At 41.1% G+C, this 21,753-nt stretch overlaps 1 protein-coding gene across 1 annotated transcript in view; it reads left to right on the top strand.

Moving 5' to 3' along the window:
• adam10a (ADAM metallopeptidase domain 10a) overlaps window positions 1–21,753 on the top strand; it is a 94,136-nt gene that overhangs the window by 26,133 nt on the left and 46,250 nt on the right. The window contains exon 2 of the mRNA XM_058381499.1: window positions 2,527–2,677. Within this exon, the coding sequence (XP_058237482.1) occupies window positions 2,527–2,677 (151 nt within the window). The remainder of the gene's footprint in view (window positions 1–2,526; window positions 2,678–21,753) is intronic.

Raw genomic sequence — 21,753 nt, 5'->3', positions numbered from 1 at the left:
AGCTCTTTTTCAGGCTCTGTGTGTTTGGTTTGCATGATGTCTTATTGTGGTGTTGTATTTCCAGATGCTGTCATTGTTCTCAGTGTTCAGTATTTAGTTGTGATGAGTGATTACTCAGGATTACACTGTTTTGTGATCACAGAAATGAACACAAAAAACTTTTCAATATTCCGAGAAGCCTGGGATTAAGGACAGTAACAATCAACATTTAACCAAGAAATGTGTAGAATAGTGGATATAGTGACAACACACACACACACACACACCATACACAGACTGTACACACACAACATAATCATACAGAGCACACAGTATACACATACACTGAACACACACTGAATACACAGACTGTACACACACTATACACATACATTGAACACATACACTATACCCACATGGGATACACACCATACAAAAACAACACACACACCGTACAAACACTGAACACACAGAAACACACCGTACACACACTGAACACACACCATACACACACTGAATACGCACACCATACACACACACACCATACACACGCTGAATGCACACACATACTGAACACACACACTGAAAACACATACACACCATACACATACTGAACACACACACACACACCATACACATACTGAACAGACACACACACAGTGAACAGTGAGAAACAGTGAACACACATGCACACACACACTGATCACACTCACAGACAGTACACATACACAGATGCATACCATACACACACCATGTACACACACTCACTGTACACACACTGAACACACACCATGCACATGTATAATAGTTGACATAGTGAAGCTTTCTGAGGAGAAAACACTTCATGTTCGTATCTCTTTTTTGGGGTGTGGGGTGGGGGGTGGGTGTGGGTGTTGGTGTTGTGTTTGGATCAGGCTGTAGTGGCCTGATCCAAACATCACATCAACAGGAAATGCGTGCTGGCTCACACAGTGTCTCTCACATCCCCCTCACACATATGTTGATATGATTCAGCGTTTATGGTTAGGGGGTGTGTGTGTGTGCAGTGTGTTCAGTGTTTGTGTGTTCAGTGTATTTACTGTGTGTGTGTTCAGTACAGTGTGTGTTCAGCGTTTCTCTGTGTTCAGTATGTGTACAGTGTGTGTTCAGTGTTTCTCTGTGTACAGTGTGTGTTCAGTGTGCGTATGGTGTGTGTGTGTGTATGTGTGTTCAGGGTTTGTGTGTGTGTGTGTGTACGGTTTGTGTGTGTGTGTACTGTGTGTGTGTGTGTGTGTGTGCGCTCAGTGTGTGCATGCTCAGTGTGTGTGTACATGTGTTTAGTGTGTGTGTGTGTTCAGTGTGTGTGCGCGCTCAGTGTGTGTGTATGTGTGTTTAGTGTTTGTGTGTGTAGTGTGTGTGTTCAGTGTGTGTACGGTGTGTGTGTTTATTCAGTGCTTGTGTGTGTTCAGTGTATGTACGGTGTGTGAGTGTGTTTGTGTGTGTTTATTCAGTGCTTGTGTGTGTTCAGTGTGTGTACGGTGTGTGTGTGTTTGTGTGTGTGTGTATTCAGTGTTCAGTGTGTGTACGGTATGTAGGGAAAAACATGGAAGAGTCTTTTCTCAGGGCAGGTTATTATTAGCACACAGCCATAGTGTATCAGGAAGGTGCTCATTTTCCGAGTGGAGGAAGGATGTAATACACCACAGCAACACACACTCTACACAATGGGCTTGATCTGAGCACATCTGCATGCAGCACAGCGCCGCATTCACTGCTTTGCTGTTACTTTCTGTCCCACACGCTTATTAAAAGCGAGTCTGAGTCCAGCTTCATCACATTTTCTTTTCAAGAAAGTGAGGCTGGAGTTTCTGACTGTAGCTCCATCACAAGTGTCAGGTCAATGCTCTTCAGTAATGCAGCTGTTACTCCAGATGTGAAGAGACATAGCTCAAATCTCTGTGCTGTAGTTCAACACTAATGTTATGTTTTCATTCTCTTTCTCCATCAATTCCTTCTTCCTATTCTTTCTTTCTAACTTTCTTTGCACATTTCCTCTGCCCTTTCTTCCTTTTTCCTTTTCCATTCTGCTCACTCCTTCCTTCCTTCCTTCCTTTAAATCTTTCTTTCTATTATACATTTCATTTCTTTGTATTTGGTCATTCTTTATTTCCCTGTCCTTCTATCCTTCCTTTTTTTCCTCGCTTCCCCTTTTTCATTCCTTCTGTTGCTTCCATTCTTCCATTCTTTTATTCTGCCTCTTTACCTCATCCTCTTTTCCTTTCCTCTTTCTTGTATTTCTCTCCTTGTGCTGTCTTTTCCTTTTTGCTTTTCTTTTCATTTTTCCTTCCTTCCTTCCTTCCTTCCTTCCTTCCTTCCTTCCTTCCTTCCTTCCTTCCTTCCTTCCTTCCTTCTGCACTTTCTATCCTTACCTTTGATCTACCTTCTTACATCCACTGTCCCTTTTCCCTTTCCTCATTTTCTCTTCCTTATTTTTACTTTCCTTCTTTACTTTCTTTTCTCTTCCCCCTCCTTTTCTCTCTCTCTCTCTCTCTCTCTCTCTCTCTCCAGGTCAGTATGAGAATCGCCTGAACAAGTACATTCGGCACTTCGAGGGTTTGTCCTACGACACAAACACCCTTCACAGCAAACACCAGAGAGCTAAAAGGGCAGTGTCTCAGGAGGACAAGTTCGTCCATCTGGAGTTCCACGCTCATGGCAGGTGAGTTCACCACCACACCTGCACGCTAACTGTGATTATGTATAGAGATGTGATCATTTTCCCATGATGCCTGTCTGTCAGAGAGACCGGGGCTCCGTGTTGGCTTTTACGAAGACGGCTGTTCCTGGTCTGCACAGAGAGTCAGGGCTATAACAGCTGAGTCTGTACAGAAATACCATCCAAAATGACCTTTTGAGACACACCAGATAGGAATCTTTAATTTGCGAAGTCACATAAACAAAGAAAAGCAGCGCAAACAAATAAGTAGGACACAAACCAGTCCAGCGGCTGAGCAGAAATATCCTTAATATCCTATTAACAAGATATATAAATAATGAGGCGAGGCGAGGTCCTGGGGATCTGATGGAGCCACAGCTGCACAGCTGTTTAATCACAGGGTGGCTGAACATGGTGCCATGTTATAGTCGATGGTTTTGTACTGGTGCTAGAAGGCAGTGTGGTATAATTACAGCTGATGTCTAGCTCTTAACCTCTGCCCTTGTAGTTTTACTCAAACAAACGAACCGGAAGACTCATCTACCAGAATCTGACTGAATACAGCCATTGCGTCTAAATACACTTGGATTCAGAGATGCTGTGGAGCATTCTGTCTGTTATATTAAGGCCAGCATTAAGGACGTGGCTGCAGTGATGTCCTCCACACAGCAGATGATGTAAACGGGTCTTGCTGTGTAAAAGCCAGCGCTGTTGAATTGTCTCTGCATTCAGCACGTTTCTGTGTAAAAATACTACTGCAGAGCTTTATTTATGGGAGCTGCTGTTCGGCTGATTTCCTCATCACTCCTGTTTGCATTGCTTGTCTATGTTTAAAAGAAGAACCGGCAGGTTTGGGACAAAAAGAGAATGGAGGAAATGATGCTGCTAATACAAAATTGGTGTTTGGTGAATAATAATGAATAAAAATGCAGGGTAGTTTAGTGGTTGGCACTTTGCAAGGTTGGGGGTTAGATTCCCACCTCTGCCTTGAGTGCATGGGGTTTGCATTTCCTTCCTGTGCGTCAGGAATTTTCTTGGGGTTTCCTCCCTCAGTCCAGAGACATGAGTTGTAGGTTGACTGGCATCTCTAGATGGTCCATAGTGTGTGAATCGATGTGTGTGTGAGAGAGAGACAGATGTGTCCTATTATGAGCTGGCACCTCGTCCAATGTGTCCTGAGTCCCTGACACTCTGTGAAGGACAAGTGGTACAGAAATTGAAGGATAGATGGGATGGTGGAGGGAGGGAGGAAGGGATGGATGGGGGGATGGATGGATGGATATATAGAAGGATGGATGGATATATGGATGGATGGATGGATATATAGAGGGATGGATGGATATATAGAGGGATGGATGGATGGAGGGATATATAGAGGGATGGATGGATATATGGATGGATGGATGGATGCATGGATATATAGAGGGATGGATGGATATATGGATGGATATATAGAGGGATGGATGGATATATGGATGGATGGAGGGTTATATAGAGGGATGGATATATAGCGGGATGGAGGGATATATGGATGGATGGATGGATGGATGGATGGATGATTCACCTTGTGGTCATTTTAAATGTGTTTGATGTCGCACTATAAACAAGGAGCCGTACTTTGTTTCTCACAATGTCCAGTGCTTTTGTTTTCATCATCCAGTAGCTTCTGTAATAAATAAAAAAATGTAAACAGGAATAAAGCACTTTTCTGACATCTTCCTTCAGGGTGATGTTGGTCCACTGGTTCACTACATGCTGCATCACACCACCCTGCTGTTAATTATTTTCCTACAGCACTATTATACTGTTAGATTTATTCATCACAGCGATCCAGTTTGGTTTGTAGCGTCGTTGGATCATAGTGTTTTTAACTTGTTCTTTATCGGAATGTCTCTCCGAGAGCTTTGACCACCTCATGCATGAAACTGGTACAGTTACATCTGCTGTAGTGCTGGTTGTATAACTGCTTTCTGTTTTCCTTCAATTCGAAGAAAAGAAGAGAAACTCTGCTCTCATTCTGTCTCACACACATTACATGACCCAGCAGATTTATTTACAATCCTTATGTAGTTGCACTTCCTTCTGTCTCGTGCTCTCTCTCACTCTCTCTCTCTCTCTCTCTCTCTCTCTCTTCATCAGGACATGAAAGTCCACTCCATGTCCTAAAAATACTCACTCCCAGGAGGAAGCCAGTCATTTTCAGCTTCCCTCACAGTGGGTTCAGTAGTGACTGACAGTTTGTGTTCCACAAATGGCTCCTTTCGCCCTGTTGTCCTTCTGCTAATTCTAAGATTTGCCAAGGGTTTACAAAAATGTAAATGGCGTAGGCGTGGGATCAGTGAAGGAATCCGAGCTCGGATAGCACCAGTAACCCAGTCATTATGATCTGCTTTAACTCTATCGTATGTCAGTTAGACATGAGAATCAGAGCCACGCTGTGGAGCACAGAGTACAGATATTTGTTATTTATAGAGAATATTATTTTTTATTAGTTACACTTTATTGAATACGTATTTTCTAAGATCTTTTAAACAGTTTGAATTTTACATATATTGTATACTACTTGTGGGAGAGGAAAATATTTAAATGTAGGTATTATTTTGTCACGCTTGTGCTTTACTTAAATATCATTGTAATTGATGTACTGTTATCGAAGTACATTTCCAACAATCTTTTTACTGTACACTATTCACCTTTCCTGCATGTAATATGTCATTTTTGGCCCCATTTTCTCCCTGATTTAGTCTTTGCCAAATTCCACAAAAACCCAGCCAGCTTACTGAAAACAGGGAGGGTGACGTCAAGCACGTGTTTCCTCCAAGACACATGAAGCTGTGTAAGACGTGTGCAGCGTACCACACTCTGATTAAAGCGATAACTGCATTCTTACGCATACTTCAGCCTATGATTGGCTAGTGTCGCTGTGATCGACAGGGCAGAGAGAGTATGCCATTTTCTCCCACTTTTACACTCGATCTCAGATGATTGAGGCATCATTGGGATTAGAAATTCACGCATCCTGATCCTGTTTCTTTTGCACCACTCAGGAGCAGGTTAACTAAAACAGATAAGCTTTATTTGTTTAACACCTGATGATTACCGTATAACCCTGCATATACACTCACTACAGTTTCTACCTTATACAAGTGACAGGTTTATATGTCCCCGGACTCCCATGTTGGAAAAGTTTTCAGGGTTAGTTAGACATAAAGCATGACATATGACGTGTGTGTTTTAATGTATTAGAACAAGCGCATTAATGTAAACGTATGAGTTAAAGCTGGCGCTATAGTCAGAGCTGCTGTTATAGAACTGAACCAATCAGAATTGACCATTCATCGTTTAAGGTTTAAGATTTAAGGCTTTGTGTTGTCTGTTTCATTTCTATAAACCTAATAATCAAAGTTATTTCATAAGGTGTGTCTCAGTCAGCTCTTTAGTTCAGTAGTCAGGCCACTGAGCACGGAGTCGGACATTTTAAGGGCTGTTCCTCTCAATCGCAGAATACTTCCAATGTTCTCTCTTTTTAAAATCCCACAATGCACCAGGGAGCATCGGTGCTCACTGGAAATGACGCCATATTTTCGGAAGCCTTTCAGCTCCAAAAAATGTGATTCTGCGTCGTCTACAAATGTAAGTAGCTTGATATCATCGTCGTAGATCTCAGATGATTACTTACATTGGCTTTTACTTACATTTAATAATGTTAGAAGGATATCAGACCTGTCTGTTGTTGATAAATGGCAGTGGTGATGATTTACTACACGTGTATGTAGTGGAGTCGGCGGAAGTTGAGTCATCACTGTCCCAGTGTGCGAGCCAGGATCCGTACCAGTGCAGAACACGATATAGTGTGTGATTCACGACCTAGGGAGCTAGGGAGCTGATTGAGACACAACCATAGACACGTAGCAGACGCTCCTGCTGCTTCTGTTCATGTTCAGATCCAACTGTTTGCACGACACAGTGCATATAAAAACACTTCTTTACATTACACCAAATAGTGTCACACTCATTCACACTCTGATGCGTTTGATAAAAATGAATCAACCCCAGTTTCTGTAGGAATGAAGTTGTAGCTTGTTTGTGTATTCAGTGGGGAAAGCCCTGATTTCAGCTCCCAGACTGTGACTCACACACACACACATATACACACACACACACACAAACACCGAGAGAAAGAAACAAAGCTCGGTGTGACAGTTGGAGAAACTTGTGTGTTTGCGCATGCGAGGGGAAAAGGGTTGTGTCTGGGGTGTGTGTGTGTGTAGCAGTTAGAGTGTGTGTTTCTGCCTGGAGCTGCTGTATTGTGTGCTAGGATCTCAGCAGACATTGTGTCAGTGTGTGCTGTGATTCATCTAAAAGCCGTCAAACTCCACACACAGCACAGAGTCTCCGTGTCTCTGTCAGAGCTGTTATCCAGTCCAGACTCTTCTCTTCTACCTTCTTCTAGTTTTACACTCCACGGCTACTCTCGTGTCATAGATGCCACCGGTGCTGGAATGCCATCCACAATGCACTGCACCTTCCCAGGGCCTTGCTGGAGCTGGCCATGTTTACAGATTGATACAATCAACTCATCAACTTATTTCATTTCGTGGGAAGTCTGGTGGTGGTGTTTTTTTATATAAATATTTGCTCCTAATTAAGTTACTGATGCTGCAGGACTAATCTCAGAGCTCTGCTTCACTGTCTCACTAATTGGACAAACATATTACACAAGCAGAAAAAGAAGAGGTTAGGAAGTGTTTTTTTCTCCCCTCTCTTGAAAATGAGTGGCTCCTAAAGTGTAGCACATCACTGAAGGAGGCCATACAATTTTAATAAAAATAACATCCCAAATAACACATTTTTAGTACTTTTTTTTTATAATTTAGTAAAAGCTTTTGGTGATTAGTGATAAATGTTGGTGGAATTTTAAGGAGTGGAAATCTCTGATATAACTAATGCCCTTAACCCTCAGTATAAAAAATGAGATAAGATGCACGTTGCTCTGGATAAGGCCAGAAATGTAAATATATAACTACCGTGATGGTAAGTTTTGATATTTTGATCATATTTGCGTAGCACGATTATGTTCATTAAATCCATCTGTTCTGAATCCTAGAAGTTTTTGATCAGAAGCCAAACAACAACTCACAGAAATGCACTGCTGAGTACAACAGAAGGCAGCAATGAGGTTCTTACAATAAAAATAATGATAATAAATAATAATAATAATAATAATAATGGATAAAAATAATAATGATTACAGTAAAAGAATCTCAAACGATCAGACCCTGTATCAAAATCTAAATGTTTCCATCCGAAACCCTCCAGCGTTTCAGACCTGCATCTGATCCGGTTCCTGTGTTCCCCTGCAGGATGAGTGTGTTACTGAATTCCTCAGCCCAGCTAAAGCAGGAAGCACAAACTCCCTAACGTGTTTGTTTATATGAAGTCTAACCTTCCTCCTCAGGACATCCTGCCTGGCAGGAAGAGTCCGGTGTTCTGGTGTTTTGTAGTGTGTTTAGAGTTTCCAGGCACAGATAACTGGCTAAAAACTAAAGTACTGGGAATCTGCAAGCACACACACACACAGTCTGTCAGGCTGCTCAACACTTCAGTGTGTAAATAAGGGCCATGTCTCCAAACACAACAGGACTGTGTGTTGTAGATTCTGTTTCTACTTAACTAGCATGACTCGTGTGCACATCAGCGTTGACGTCTAGTTATCAGAAGGCTGTGAATTCAAATCCCAGGACGGTCCGGGAACCGCAGATGGTCCTGTGTGTAGAATGTACCACAATTTGTCAAAATGATGTAGTCTAGCACCGTGCTGTAGTCTCCTCTCTGTCTGAGCTTTAGGCTGCTAATAAGAATCTCTTATCCAGTCCTTTCATGCGTTTGATTAATCTTTTAAAACACTCCCTTGTTGCGTTGTCCTCACTGTTTCCTCCCCGTGGCCATTTACCTTTCCATTTCTTTATCGGCTCAAGTGAAGGTCGTTAGCTCTTCAAGCTCAGAGAGAATGAGTCAGCATAACGTCCAACTACGTTTCTGAACCCAAGTAACATTGCGGTCACTATTTGGTGCGCCTTCTTTTTCAGTTCAGTATTTACGCCTTTGGTTCGTTTTCTGACCGTAAAATTAACGAAAATGAACTGGGCTACAACAAAGACGATTCGCTAAATTTCCGCCAAACTAAAAGTGCAGTAGATTAGCACGTCAGAGCCATCACTAGCTGCTGCGGTGTTCATTCATCTACATGGAAATTTTATCGTTAACACTTCGCAAGGTGAATTTACCACTTGTTCCTGTGACAGGTACTGCATAGTAATTTGTCATTAGTGTTCTGTTTGCTACACTGCAAAATCCAGGCGCTAGTCAAGCACAGGTTGTGTGTGGATAAATATACTGCAGGATCTGATGCATAGCCTCTGAGTGCGTAAGTTGAAATGGAAGTTTTGTTCAGCCGTGTTGTGTTTGATGTCGTTCCCTCCACTCTTTGTGTGGTAAGTGGACATACACTGATATGTGTATGGCAGGAGGTGATTAGGGCACTAGAAGCGGTGAGCGGAAGCAGTCTGGCCTGGTCACTGTAAGACTCAGCTGCAGCTTCTGACAGTAACACGGCTCAAACTGTCAACACTCAATCAGAGAACTGCTCACATGTCACTGCTGAGCTCGTTAACATGTTGTGTGTGTGTGTGTTTGTGTGTGTGTGCATGCACGCCCGCGTGTGTGTGTGTGTATGCACGCCCGCGTGTGTATGTGTGCATGCACGCCCGCGTGTGTATGTGTGCGTGTATGTGTGCGCGTGTGGGTGCACACAAATGGGTGTGTATGTGTGTTCAAGTGTGTGTGTGTGTGTGTGTGTGTGTGTGTGTGTGTGTGTGTGTGTGTGTGTGTGTGTGTGTGTATGAGGCACGTCTCTCATGTCTATCAGTTTATTCTCTCTCACTCTCTGTTCTGCTTTCTGCTTCCCTTCTTCATCTGTTTTCACTTTCCTTGACGCCTGCAAGGTAAAAATGGACACAGGTTTTTACGTGTCGCATGTATCAGCAGTAATCTAGCATGGCGCTATGAATGCTTCTTCACTTGTTGGTTTTTCACCTTAATCAAGTAGATCTCTTACAGTTGAACTCCAACACTAAACCCCAGATGATAAATGTTTTTGGAATCTGAACCAGCCATGTTCTTCAGTAAGAGTTTTTGATTAGTTACATTTTAGGCTTGAACTGTGGACTTGAGGGGTTACAGCAGCAGCGTTTGTGGTAGGGGCCTGATTGTCTAAGGAACCTGGGATTCACAGAACCTGATGATTTCTGTAACTAACACAATTATTACAGAATTTAAGACTGATTCTAGACCAAACAATGACTAGCTAGCTATGGCTTTATATGTGAGACTAACTAGCTGTTGCTTTATCTAGTAGACTAACTAGCTATGGTTTTATCTACTAGGTTAGCTAGCTGTGGCATAATCTACTAGACTAGCTAGCTATGGCTTTATCTACTAGACTAGCTAGCTATGGCTTTATCTACTAGACCAGCTAGCTATGGCTTTATCTACTAGACTAATTATTTATGGCTTTATCTACTGGACTAGCTAGCTATGGCTACCAAACCCCATACAGCTACAAAACTACAACATAGTTGAAGTGGTTTAATCTGAAGATCCACGTGGTGGTGGTGGTGGTGATGATGATGGTGATGATGATGATGATGAGGATGCCCTTCTATCGTCTTTTCTATTATTATGACTGCTTTTTTTCACTTCACAGTGCACTCAAAATTTTTTAGTTTGAACTAAGAAGGGAATAAAATTGGTAATATTAAATATTAACTGGTAATATACAGTCCTCCAAAGTGAGCTAGCCAGCTTTATGTCTGATGTGTTCAACGATGAAGCTTGCTAATATAGCTGCTGTTATGCTATTTGCACTAGCATCTGGACACTAGCATCAGTACTCTGTAGAACATGTCTCAAATGCAAGTCTTCTGTCATCTGTCTCTAACAGCTTTGCACATCTGGACCCAGATGTTCAGTGATATTTTTTAAAAATGGTTCTCTGTTGAAATATTTTTTTGGTCTCTGTTGTTTTCATCTGATCTGGCAGAGCTTGAACATTTTATTCCTCAAGAATTCTTCAGAATGTTTTTTATAATTTGGGACATGTTCCTTTGTTAGACAGCCTTTTATACCGAGTGGGGGGGGGATGGAAGACATGGTAGTGGAGGTAATGCGTTCTCATTTAAATTTAGGATGAGTTCTGGGTCACATTTCACTTGGCCCTGTAGGAGGTAAGTCTGCAGCCTATTACTGCTTTCTGCTCCCTCATTTCCACACTGAACATCTTCTGGACTGCCAGGAAAGAAATCTTGTGTTCGTTCCCCTCAATTTCCAGGTGACATTATTGCCTTGAGCATCAGGCATGACCGTGGAATCAGAGGTCTCTCTGCTGTAGAGGGTTTTTCTTTTCCACAGTCGTCATGAGGGAATTTACTCAAAACCAGAAGCTACTCAAAAAGCTGACCTTCACTACAGATCTGATTGATTTCTTCAAGTGCTATTATTACATTTTGATGCCATTATCATAGGCTAACCTTCAATAACAGATTGCAAAATAGTGCTAATGTTTCTGCATTAAGCCTCTATTTGTGTTGTCGTGTAGCTGCATCCGAAATCATCTTCTGCCTCAGGATTCATTGTTTGTGTGTGTGAGACACATTAGAGGCTGTTCTGAATGTCACCATGTGTTATGACCATGTGTACTCTGTAGATAATCTCTTCCTCTCTGAACCCTGGTAACAGCATCACTGTGTGGGATTGTTGGTCTGCAGGGGTCGAAATGCACACCACAGGGATGTTTAGGGAAGCTGGTGTCATTAAACCAGGAAGTGGCCAGTGTTTCTTTCTTGGTCAACTTTGGGACAGCTACATGTTTGTCAAATTCCTCAACATCCACTAAAATGCTCTCTACTTTTCCACCTTTGGAAAAGTTTAGATCATGGAGAATAACTGTTCCGGTGGCATGATTACAACCTCATTCAACCATTTAAAAGAAGTATATGGCAATATATTATATACATATACAGTACATATGCCATTGACACTAGGAGAGAGGAGACATTTATTGTATGACTGTACTCACTCACTGACTCACTCACTCTCTCTCACACACACACACATTCCTGCTCCTAAACCTTTGAGCTCAACCAAAAGGAAGCATTTTGTTTTTTTATATAAAAACAGAGGACTCAATGAATTTGAGGAATGGTCATTTGTGAAGGCTTAGGTGAATGTGAGTACAGTGTGATTGTGAGGATTGGGTAATTGTGAGGACTCATGTTAGTATGAAGACTTGTGATTGTGAGGACTGTGTGATTGTGAGGACTGTGTGATTGTGAGGACTGTGTGATTGTGAGGACTGTGTGATTGTGAGGACTGTGTGATTATGAGGATTCAGGTGATTGTGAGGACTGTGTGATTGTGAGGACTGTGTGATTATGAGGATTCAGGTGATTGTGAGGACTGTGTGATTGTGAGGACTGTGTGATTATGAGGATTCAGGTGATTGTGAGGACTGTGTGATTATGAGGATTCAGGTGATTGTGAGGACTGTGTGATTGTGAGGACTGTGTGATTGTGAGGACTGTGTGATTGTGAGGACTGTGTGATTATGAGGATTCAGGTGATTGTGAGGACTGTGTGATTGTGAGGACTGTGTGATTGTGAGGTCTGTGTGATTATGAGGATTCAGGTGATTATGAGGATTCAGGTGATTATGAGGTTTGTGTGATTATGAGGATTCAGGTGATTAAGAGGATTCAGGTGATTATGAGGACTGTGTGATTGTGAGGATTCAGGTGATTATGAGGATTCAGGTGATTGTGAGGACTGTGTGATTGTGAGGACTGTGTGATTGTGAGGACTGTGTGATTGTGAGGACTGTGTGATTGTGAGGTCTGTGTGATTATGAGGATTCAGGTGATTGTGAGGACTGTGTGATTGTGAGGACTGTGTGATTATGAGGATTCAGGTGATTGTGAGGACTGTGTGATTGTGAGGTCTGTGTGATTATGAGGATTCAGGTGATTATGAGGATTCAGGTGATTATGAGGTTTGTGTGATTAAGAGGATTCAGGTGATTATGAGGATTCAGGTGATTATGAGGACTGTGTGATTGTGAGGATTCAGGTGATTAAGAGGATTCAGGTGATTATGAGGATTCAGGTGATTATGAGGACTGTGTGATTGTGAGGATTCAGGTGATTAAGAGGATTCAGGTGATTATGAGGATTCAGGTGATTATGAGGACTGTGTGATTGTGAGGATTCAGGTGATTATGAGGATTCAGGTGATTATGAGGATTCAGGTGATTATGAGGATTCAGGTGATTATGAGGACTGTGTGATTGTGAGGACTGTGTGATTGTGAGGTCTGTGTGATTATGAGGATTCAGGTGATTGTGAGGACTGTGTGATTGTGAGGACTGTGTGATTATGAGGATTCAGGTGATTGTGAGGACTGTGTGATTGTGAGGACTGTGTGATTGTGAGGTCTGTGTGATTATGAGGATTCAGGTGATTATGAGGATTCAGGTGATTATGAGGTTTGTGTGATTAAGAGGATTCAGGTGATTATGAGGATTCAGGTGATTATGAGGACTGTGTGATTGTGAGGATTCAGGTGATTAAGAGGATTCAGGTGATTATGAGGATTCAGGTGATTATGAGGACTGTGTGATTGTGAGGATTCAGGTGATTATGAGGATTCAGGTGATTATGAGGATTCAGGTGATTATGAGGATTCAGGTGATTATGAGGATTCAGGTGATTATGAGGACTGTGTGATTGTGAGGATTCAGGTGATTGAGGATTCAGGTGATTAAGAGGATTCAGGTGATTATGAGGACTGTGTGATTGTGAGGATTCAGGTGATTATGAGGATTCAGGTGATTATGAGGACTGTGTTATTGTGAGGATTGGGTAATTGTGAGGACTCATGTTAGTATGAAGACTTGTGATTGTGAGGACTGTGTGATTGTGAGGATTCAGGTGATTGTGAGGTTTTTGTGATTAAGATGATTCAGGTGATTGTGAGGACTGTGTGATTGTGAGGACTGTGTGATTGTGAGGACTGTGTGATTGTGAGGACTGTGTGATTATGAGGATTCAGGTGATTATGAGGAATCATGTGATTATGAGGTTTGTGTGATTATGAGGATTCAGGTGATTATGAGGATTCAGGTGATTATGAGGACTGTGTGATTGTGAGGATTCAGGTGATTGTGAGGACTGTGTGATTGTGAGGACTGTGTGATTATGAGGATTCAGGTGATTAAGAGGATTCAGGTGATTATGAGGATTCAGGTGATTATGAGGACTGTGTGATTGTGAGGATTCAGGTGATTATGAGGATTCAGGTGATTAAGAGGATTCAGGTGATTATGAGGACTGTGTGATTGTGAGGATTCAGGTGATTATGAGGATTCAGGTGATTATGAGGATTCAGGTGATTATGAGGATTCAGGTGATTATGAGGACTGTGTGATTGTGAGGATTCAGGTGATTGTGAGGACTGTGTGATTGTGAGGACTGTGTGATTATGAGGACTGTGTGATTATGAGGATTCAGGTGATTATGAGGAATCATGTGATTATGAGGACTGTGTGATTATGAGGACTGTGTGATTAAGAGGATTCAGGTGATTGTGAGGACTGTGTGATTATGAGGACTGTGTGATTATGAGGATTCAGGTGATTATGAGGAATCATGTGATTATGAGGACTGTGTGATTAAGAGGATTCAGGTGATTGTGAGGACTGTGTGATTGTGAGGACTGTGTGATTATGAGGACTGTGTGATTATGAGGATTCAGGTGATTATGAGGAATCATGTGATTATGAGGACTGTGTGATTATGAGGATTCAGGTGATTATGAGGATTCAGGTGATTATGAGGAATCATGTGATTATGAGGACTGTGTGATTATGAGGATTCAGGTGATTATGAGGATTCAGGTGATTATGAGGACTGTGTGATTGTGAGGATTCAGGTGATTATGAGGATTCAGGTGATTATGAGGACTGTGTGATTGTGAGGATTCAGGTGATTGTGAGGACTGTGTGATTATGAGGATTCAGGTGATTATGAGGATTCAGGTGATTGTGAGGACTGTGTGATTATGAGGATTCAGGTGATTATGAGGACTGTGTGATTATGAGGATTCAGGTGATTATGAGGACTGTGTGATTATGAGGATTCAGGTGATTATGAGGATTCAGGGGATTGTGAGGTTTGTGTGATTAAGAGGATTCAGGTGATTATGAGGTTTGTGTGATTATGAGGATTCAGGTGATTGTGAGGACTGTGTGATTATGAGGATTCAGGTGATTATGAGGATTCAGGTGATTATGAGGATTCAGGTGATTATGAGGACTGTGTTATTATGAGGATTCAGGTGATTATGAGGATTCAGGTGATTATGAGGATTCAGGTGATTATGAGGATTCAGGTGATTATGAGGACTGTGTTATTATGAGGATTCAGGTGATTATGAGGATTCAGGTGATTATGAGGATTCAGGTGATTATGAGGACTGTGTTATTATGAGGATTCAGGTGATTATGAGGATTCAGGTGATTATGAGGATTCAGGTGATTATGAGGATTCAGGTGATTATGAGGACTGTGTTATTATGAGGATTCAGGTGATTATGAGGATTCAGGTGATTATGAGGATTCAGGTGATTATGAGGATTCAGGTGATTATGAGGACTGTGTTATTATGAGGATTCAGATGATTATGAGGATTCAGGTGATTATGAGGATTCAGGTGATTATGAGGACTGTGTTATTATGAGGATTCAGGTGATTATGAGGATTCAGGTGATTGTGAGGACTGTGTGATTATGAGGATTCAGGTGATTATGAGGATTCAGGTGGTTATGAGGATTCAGGTGATTGTGAGGACTGTGTGATTATGAGGATTCAGGTGATTATGAGGATTCAGGTGGTTATGAGGATTCAGGTGATTATGAGGACTGTGTGATTATGAGGATTCAGGTGATTATGAGGATTCAGGTGATTGTGAGGACTGTGTGATTATGAGGATTCAGGTGATTATGAGGATTCAGGTGGTTATGAGGATTCAGGTGATTATGAGGACTGTGTGATTATGAGGATTCAGGTGATTATGAGGATTCAGGTGATTGTGAGGACTGTGTGATTATGAGGATTCAGGTGATTATGAGGATTCAGGTGGTTATGAGGATTCAGGTGATTATGAGGACTGTGTGATTATGAGGATTCCAGTGATTGTGAGGACTGTGTGATTGTGCTGACTGTGTGATTGTGTGGAGTGTGTGATTGTGTGAAGTGGGTGATTTGTGAGGAAGTTGAGATGATGTATGACTAGTCTTTTCCTCTGGTTTTGTTAAAACCTTGTCTGAAAATGTATAAATGGGGTTGTGACAGGAAACCACATTTGCAAGCTTTGACAAGTGAACATAGCCTGCAGTTTCATTTTGGCTCACATGTATAGATGCTCCAGTCACTGGTTCCGTCACGTATTGTCTTTTTCACAGCGAGCGAAACCTTCCAGTTTGTTCAGTTATGTCATAATGTTTATGAAGGCCAGCGTCTGGTTTAAAGGAGCAATTTGTCAAATTTAGAGCCCTCTCCTGCCTGTGAGTTGAATTGCAATTGTGAAGGAAACATTCCTTTCTCTTCTCTTTATTGAGTACAGCACTCTCAGTTTAAAATACAGATGACCTTAAGTTTTTTTTGGTAGAAGGAGTGAGGGCAGAGTAAATCTGGTACTAATTATCTTCAGGGTGAGAAAAATGTAAGCATTGCAGACTGCACCTTTAAGATGGCTGCCGAATTGTTTGAATGCCTAGATATAACATAGGCATATATAACCATGTATTTCCTCTATACCTCATAGATCATGTGACCAAATATACGCTCATACACGTACAATTGTCCTGTCTCAACCCATTGGTCTGCCATTTGCTTGTTACCTGTTTGTGTCTGACTGTATTGTGTTAGCATTTGTTTAGTTTGCCCTTTTGCATTATATCCCATTGTGTCTAGGATTCTTTGAGCCTTGTTTCTGTGTTTTTGTTCTTTTATTTTTCTCTCTGGTTTGTTCTCCGAGTCTGATTATGGATTACTCTTGTTTTAAGTTGCATGCCTGTTCTCTGACCCCTGCTGCGGACATAACAACGAATACTGGATCGCTCTTAATAAATCTAACCCTGAGTACACACCCGTGTCCTGTTCAACTCTTATACACCTTACTGTTATTTATCTACTGGAAAACTTTACACTTCTCTTCATACCTCTGTGGTGTGTGTGTGTGTGTGTGTGAGTGTGTCTAGAAGTGAGGTTTTGCTCAGCAACAAAAAACATCCTGAGTGACAATGTAAACTCGAGTCAATGTGGTAATTTCGCAGCTTTCTTGCAAGGAAGTGAATCCATTCTGCTACATTTAATTAGCAGTCTCTATACTGTGGCTTCACCAAACCTCACTGTTTGAGTGTTATTAGACATATTAGCTCCGTCACTGAAAAGGAGCTTGGTGTTATAACACATTTATAACACAATATACTAGTGTTAATCATTTTACCTGTGAGGAAAGCAGCATTTTGGAAGATTTTATGAGTGGTACCTACAGCAGGAAGATGCAAATTATGCTTTTATTTTATTTTCATATTTTGGTCTTAAAACCTGTTTCTCTCCACCCAAACCTGTACACTTCACACACACTGTTCTTTTTTTTTTTCACAATGAGTCGATCTTACTTGATGTTACTCAATCTTACAGTTGCATATTAAAATATATTCATCTGCCAGACACTTTTATCCAAAGCGACCGGCTTACAAAGAGTGGGAATATGACGCAAGTACAGAGCTCTTAAATTAGCTGGCATAATGATAGTTTCCTGGTCTTGCAGCACTTCTATCACAGATGAGGTATGGTGTGAGAGCTGGTAAGTGTTTCACACTCCAGTCTCTAAGCTGTCAGTCAGATGAAAGTGATGAAAAAGTCAAAGCATGTTTATATGACTAATAATAATAGTTAGGGCTTAATGAATATGATTACATTTATGCCACTTAGCAAGCACCTTTATCCAGAGAGACGTACATTTATCTCATTTTTATACAACTGAGCAGTTGAGGGTTAAGGGCCTTGCTCAAGGTCCCTGTAGTGGTGGTCCTGGGATTTGAATCGTAGACCAGTGTCTTAACCATTGAGCTACCACTGAGTTGTTTCTTTCGGTTGCTACCTGTTTGGGGTTGCCGCAGCAGATCATTTGGCCCGCATGTTTTACACCGGATGCCCTTCATGACACAACCCTCCCATTTAACCCAGGTTTGGGACCGGCACTGAGAGTTAAATCTGCAGTGGATGGGTTAGTGCTCTGCCCAGGAATCGAACCCAGGCCTCAGCAATGAGAGCGTGGAATCCTTCTGCTGGACCACCAGGAAGCTACTGAGCTACCACTGAGTACGATACCAATATTGAAATAACATACATGTATATAATCTGACAGTCTGCTTCGCTTATCCTGCCATCGTTAATGAAGAAATATGTCCTGATTGCTGTTGTGTGGCATCTGTCCAATGGTGCGACATTATAAGCTAGCCTTACACCAAATAGTATCTCATGGTATCAGAGCATTATATATATATGAATACAAATATCTATAACAACAATATAAATCATACATAGTATTAACCAATCGATGACAGCGTAGGACATGTGCGTAAACTGCTGTACTCATTCTTTATAATATTAGCTAGTTGTTTTTAAATGATGTGCTTTAGCTAGCCTGAATGGAGCAGGTTACAAGGAAACTCCCTCGTTTTCAGTGTCTGATCATCAAGAACAGCTCACTCAACATCTGTTCCTGCATAACCTTTTCTCTGTTTGCTGCAGAGCTGCTTCCTGCTGTGTGCTGATATCAATGAACTCCTTCCTGGTGATGATGTTTCATCAGGTTGCTTATTGTGTATGAAGATGCCTTCGTTCCTCATGTTGATGTTTTGACAGAGCATAGTTTGCCGTCTTGCTTAGATTGGCATCAGGAAGCATTATATAAGTCTAGTCATTTGTCATTAGTGTGACATCCTACACTAGCCTTACATCACCTAGCATCATGTGGTGTTGGAGTGGTTATTTTACAAGTACTAGTATCAATGCATTGATAATAATAATAGTGATATTAATAATAACACCATTGTTTTATCGTTATCTAATAGAATAGTCATTGTGAGGAACACAGATTGAGAGCGTTAAGTTTCCTAAGAAAACGGCTGAGTTTCATGTTCTACATTTTTCCTTATTGTACTTTCAGGGGAATAAAAGAACGTCCATGTTAATACGTGGAACACAGACAAGTCCGTCTCTTTACTCTGTGTACTTCCTCCGGTGTCTGTACAGCTCAGTAGAGCTCTGGGCAGCATGCTTTTGTAAAGAAAAGGTCCTGTTAGAAAATCCCGGCACTCATGTTGTCTTTCTCGTTTTACTCATGTGTTAAAATAAAAGAAGGATTGGTACAAGTTCGAGCTTGCTTCATTGCTTTTCACCCAAACAATCAGGTTCCTTCACCCGAATCGGTTACGCTCTTATAACATGTTAGCATGCAGGATAATAGAGGTTAGCATGTGAGTGTGTGAAAAGCCTGGTGAAAGACAGGGGGAAGTTAAATTACAGGTTAAAATGGAAGAACGCTGTTGTGGCATTTCGGACAAATTTACTATTCAAATATTTCAAGTCATTATTCAAATTCTATTCAGACATTAAGGCAAAACATTGAAGATATGAAGTGAACAGAAGTACTTTACTGCAACATTTACAGCTTTTACACACTTATCTGATAAGATAAGCATGAACATCACCAGCTCCAGATGAACTTGGCTTTTCTATGGAAAGACCGGTTTTGTATCAAACCCATCAGACTAGTTTGCTGTTGACCTTTTCAAACTCAACCACTGGGACAGGCCGCTATACGAGCGCTAGAAATGTCTCCATGTACAGACATGGAGTTAAAAAAATATCTGCTTCACAACATATTGTAGGTTCATTTATACATTTCTTCTGATACTGGTGTTAGCAGATACACTGATGAGGAAGGCTATTGCTTTTCTGATCTGGAAAACTGCATCTGGGAAAACCCAGCACAAGCAACGAGGTACTTTAAAATGTTTTTATAACTGTCTTGAATAATTCAGCATCGGAAAAATATGAATACAGAATATACGCCCGCTAATGCTCAGTTGTCTGTGCTGACAAATGATATAAACAGTCTAGACCTGTTTTTAGGAAAAAAAAAAAGTAAATTAACCCGGCTGCACAAGTGCATAACTCTTAACTTAACACTTTGTTAAAGCAACTTTTGCTTGAAATACAACACAATCCCTTCTTCCTTGTAAATATGATCCCGATGTACAAGGTGCATCTTCTGTGCAGAGCCTCTTCAGGTTTATATCAGGGCTCTGACTGGACCAGTATTGGACCTGATCTGCTTATAAAGCCATTCCTTTGATGATTTGAAAATGTGAAAAATCTTCATCTTTAGCTGTCTGACGGCAGCCTGCATGTTTTGTACCAACATACACTTATATTGCCAAAAGTTTTGGGACACCTATCCAAATCATTGACTTCAGGTGTTACAATCACTTTCATGGCCTCAGGTGTATAAACTCAAGCACCTAGGCATGCAGATTCTTCGAACAGTTTTGAAAGAATGGGTTGCTCTCAGGAGTTCAGTGAATTCAAGCATGGTCCCGTGATAGGTTGCCACCAGTGCAATAAGTCCATTATGAACTGAAGTGAAAGGAACTCTTAATGCTTCAGCATACCAAGACATTTTGGACAATTTCATGCTCCCAACTTTGTGGGAACAGTTTGGGGATGACCCCTTCCTGTTCCAACATGACTGTGCACCAGTGCACAAAGCAAGGTCCATTACGACATGGATGAGCGAGTTTGGTGTGGAGGAACTTGAATGACCTGTACAGACCTCAACCTGATCAACCTGAAGAACACCTTTGGGATGAATTAGAGAGTAGACTACGAGCCAGGCCTTTTCATCCAATATCAGTGCCTGACCTCATAAATGCACTTCTAGAGGAATGGTCAAAAATTCCAACAAACACACTCCTAAACCTTATGGAAAGCCTTGCCAGAAGAGTTAAAGCTGCCATAGCTGCAAAGGGTGATCCAACTCCATATTAAACCCTACGGATGAATGTCATTAAAGTTCATGTGCATGTAAAGGCAGTATAGTGTAGATTGATGTTTGGAGCTACACATGACTTCCTCTAACTAGACTAGGGCTCCAGCAGCTGAAGAGAAGCTGAGACACAGCACTGTGCTGCCATCACCATGTTTCTATGTGAATGTGTTTTTAGGGTGATAAGCTGTCTTGTTTTTGTGCAAAACATATCTATTAAAATTGTGGCCAGAAAGTTTTACCTTTGTCTTACTGAAAGATAACACATTTTACCACACGATATGGGGTGATTTAGGTGGGCTTGGATGTTTTTCCATGAGAGAGAGTTTCCATCAAGCCACCATACCCCACATCTCAGACATGTGAAGAATACATTATATCATTATATCACATTTTATTTTATTTTATTTTATTTTATTTTATTTTATTTTATTTTATTTTATTTTATTTTATTTTATTTTATTTTATTTTATTTTATTTTATTTTATTTTATTTATTTATTTATTTACATCATCAAAACCAACACTAAATTTGGACAGTGTAAAAGCACAGTGGTAGTAGAAAGGAAAAGAATTGCTGAGGAAATATCACCATTTCCTTCAGCCTCTTTTGGTATATTACTTGGAAATGCTCTAAATTACTCCAAAACAAACTTCCGCTGCATGTGAACCGTTTAGTTTACAGAAAATTTCTAGTCAATTCCAAACAAGCTAGTCATTTACGTGTAATATTTCTCATAAACCCAGTAAACACACCTCCCCATTCAACGATAACACTACAGCTCTACTTTTTGATCTATCTAAAGCTCTCTGAGGTGCTTTAAGGTGGTCCTGAGGTCATTGAAAGCAG

Source organism: Hemibagrus wyckioides, linkage group LG27 (assembly GCF_019097595.1).
Source record: "Hemibagrus wyckioides isolate EC202008001 linkage group LG27, SWU_Hwy_1.0, whole genome shotgun sequence".
Taxonomy (NCBI): Eukaryota; Metazoa; Chordata; class Actinopteri; order Siluriformes; family Bagridae; genus Hemibagrus; species Hemibagrus wyckioides.
The sequence above is the reverse complement of the archived record's forward strand: the minus strand, read 5'-3'. Positions and strand labels throughout refer to the sequence as shown.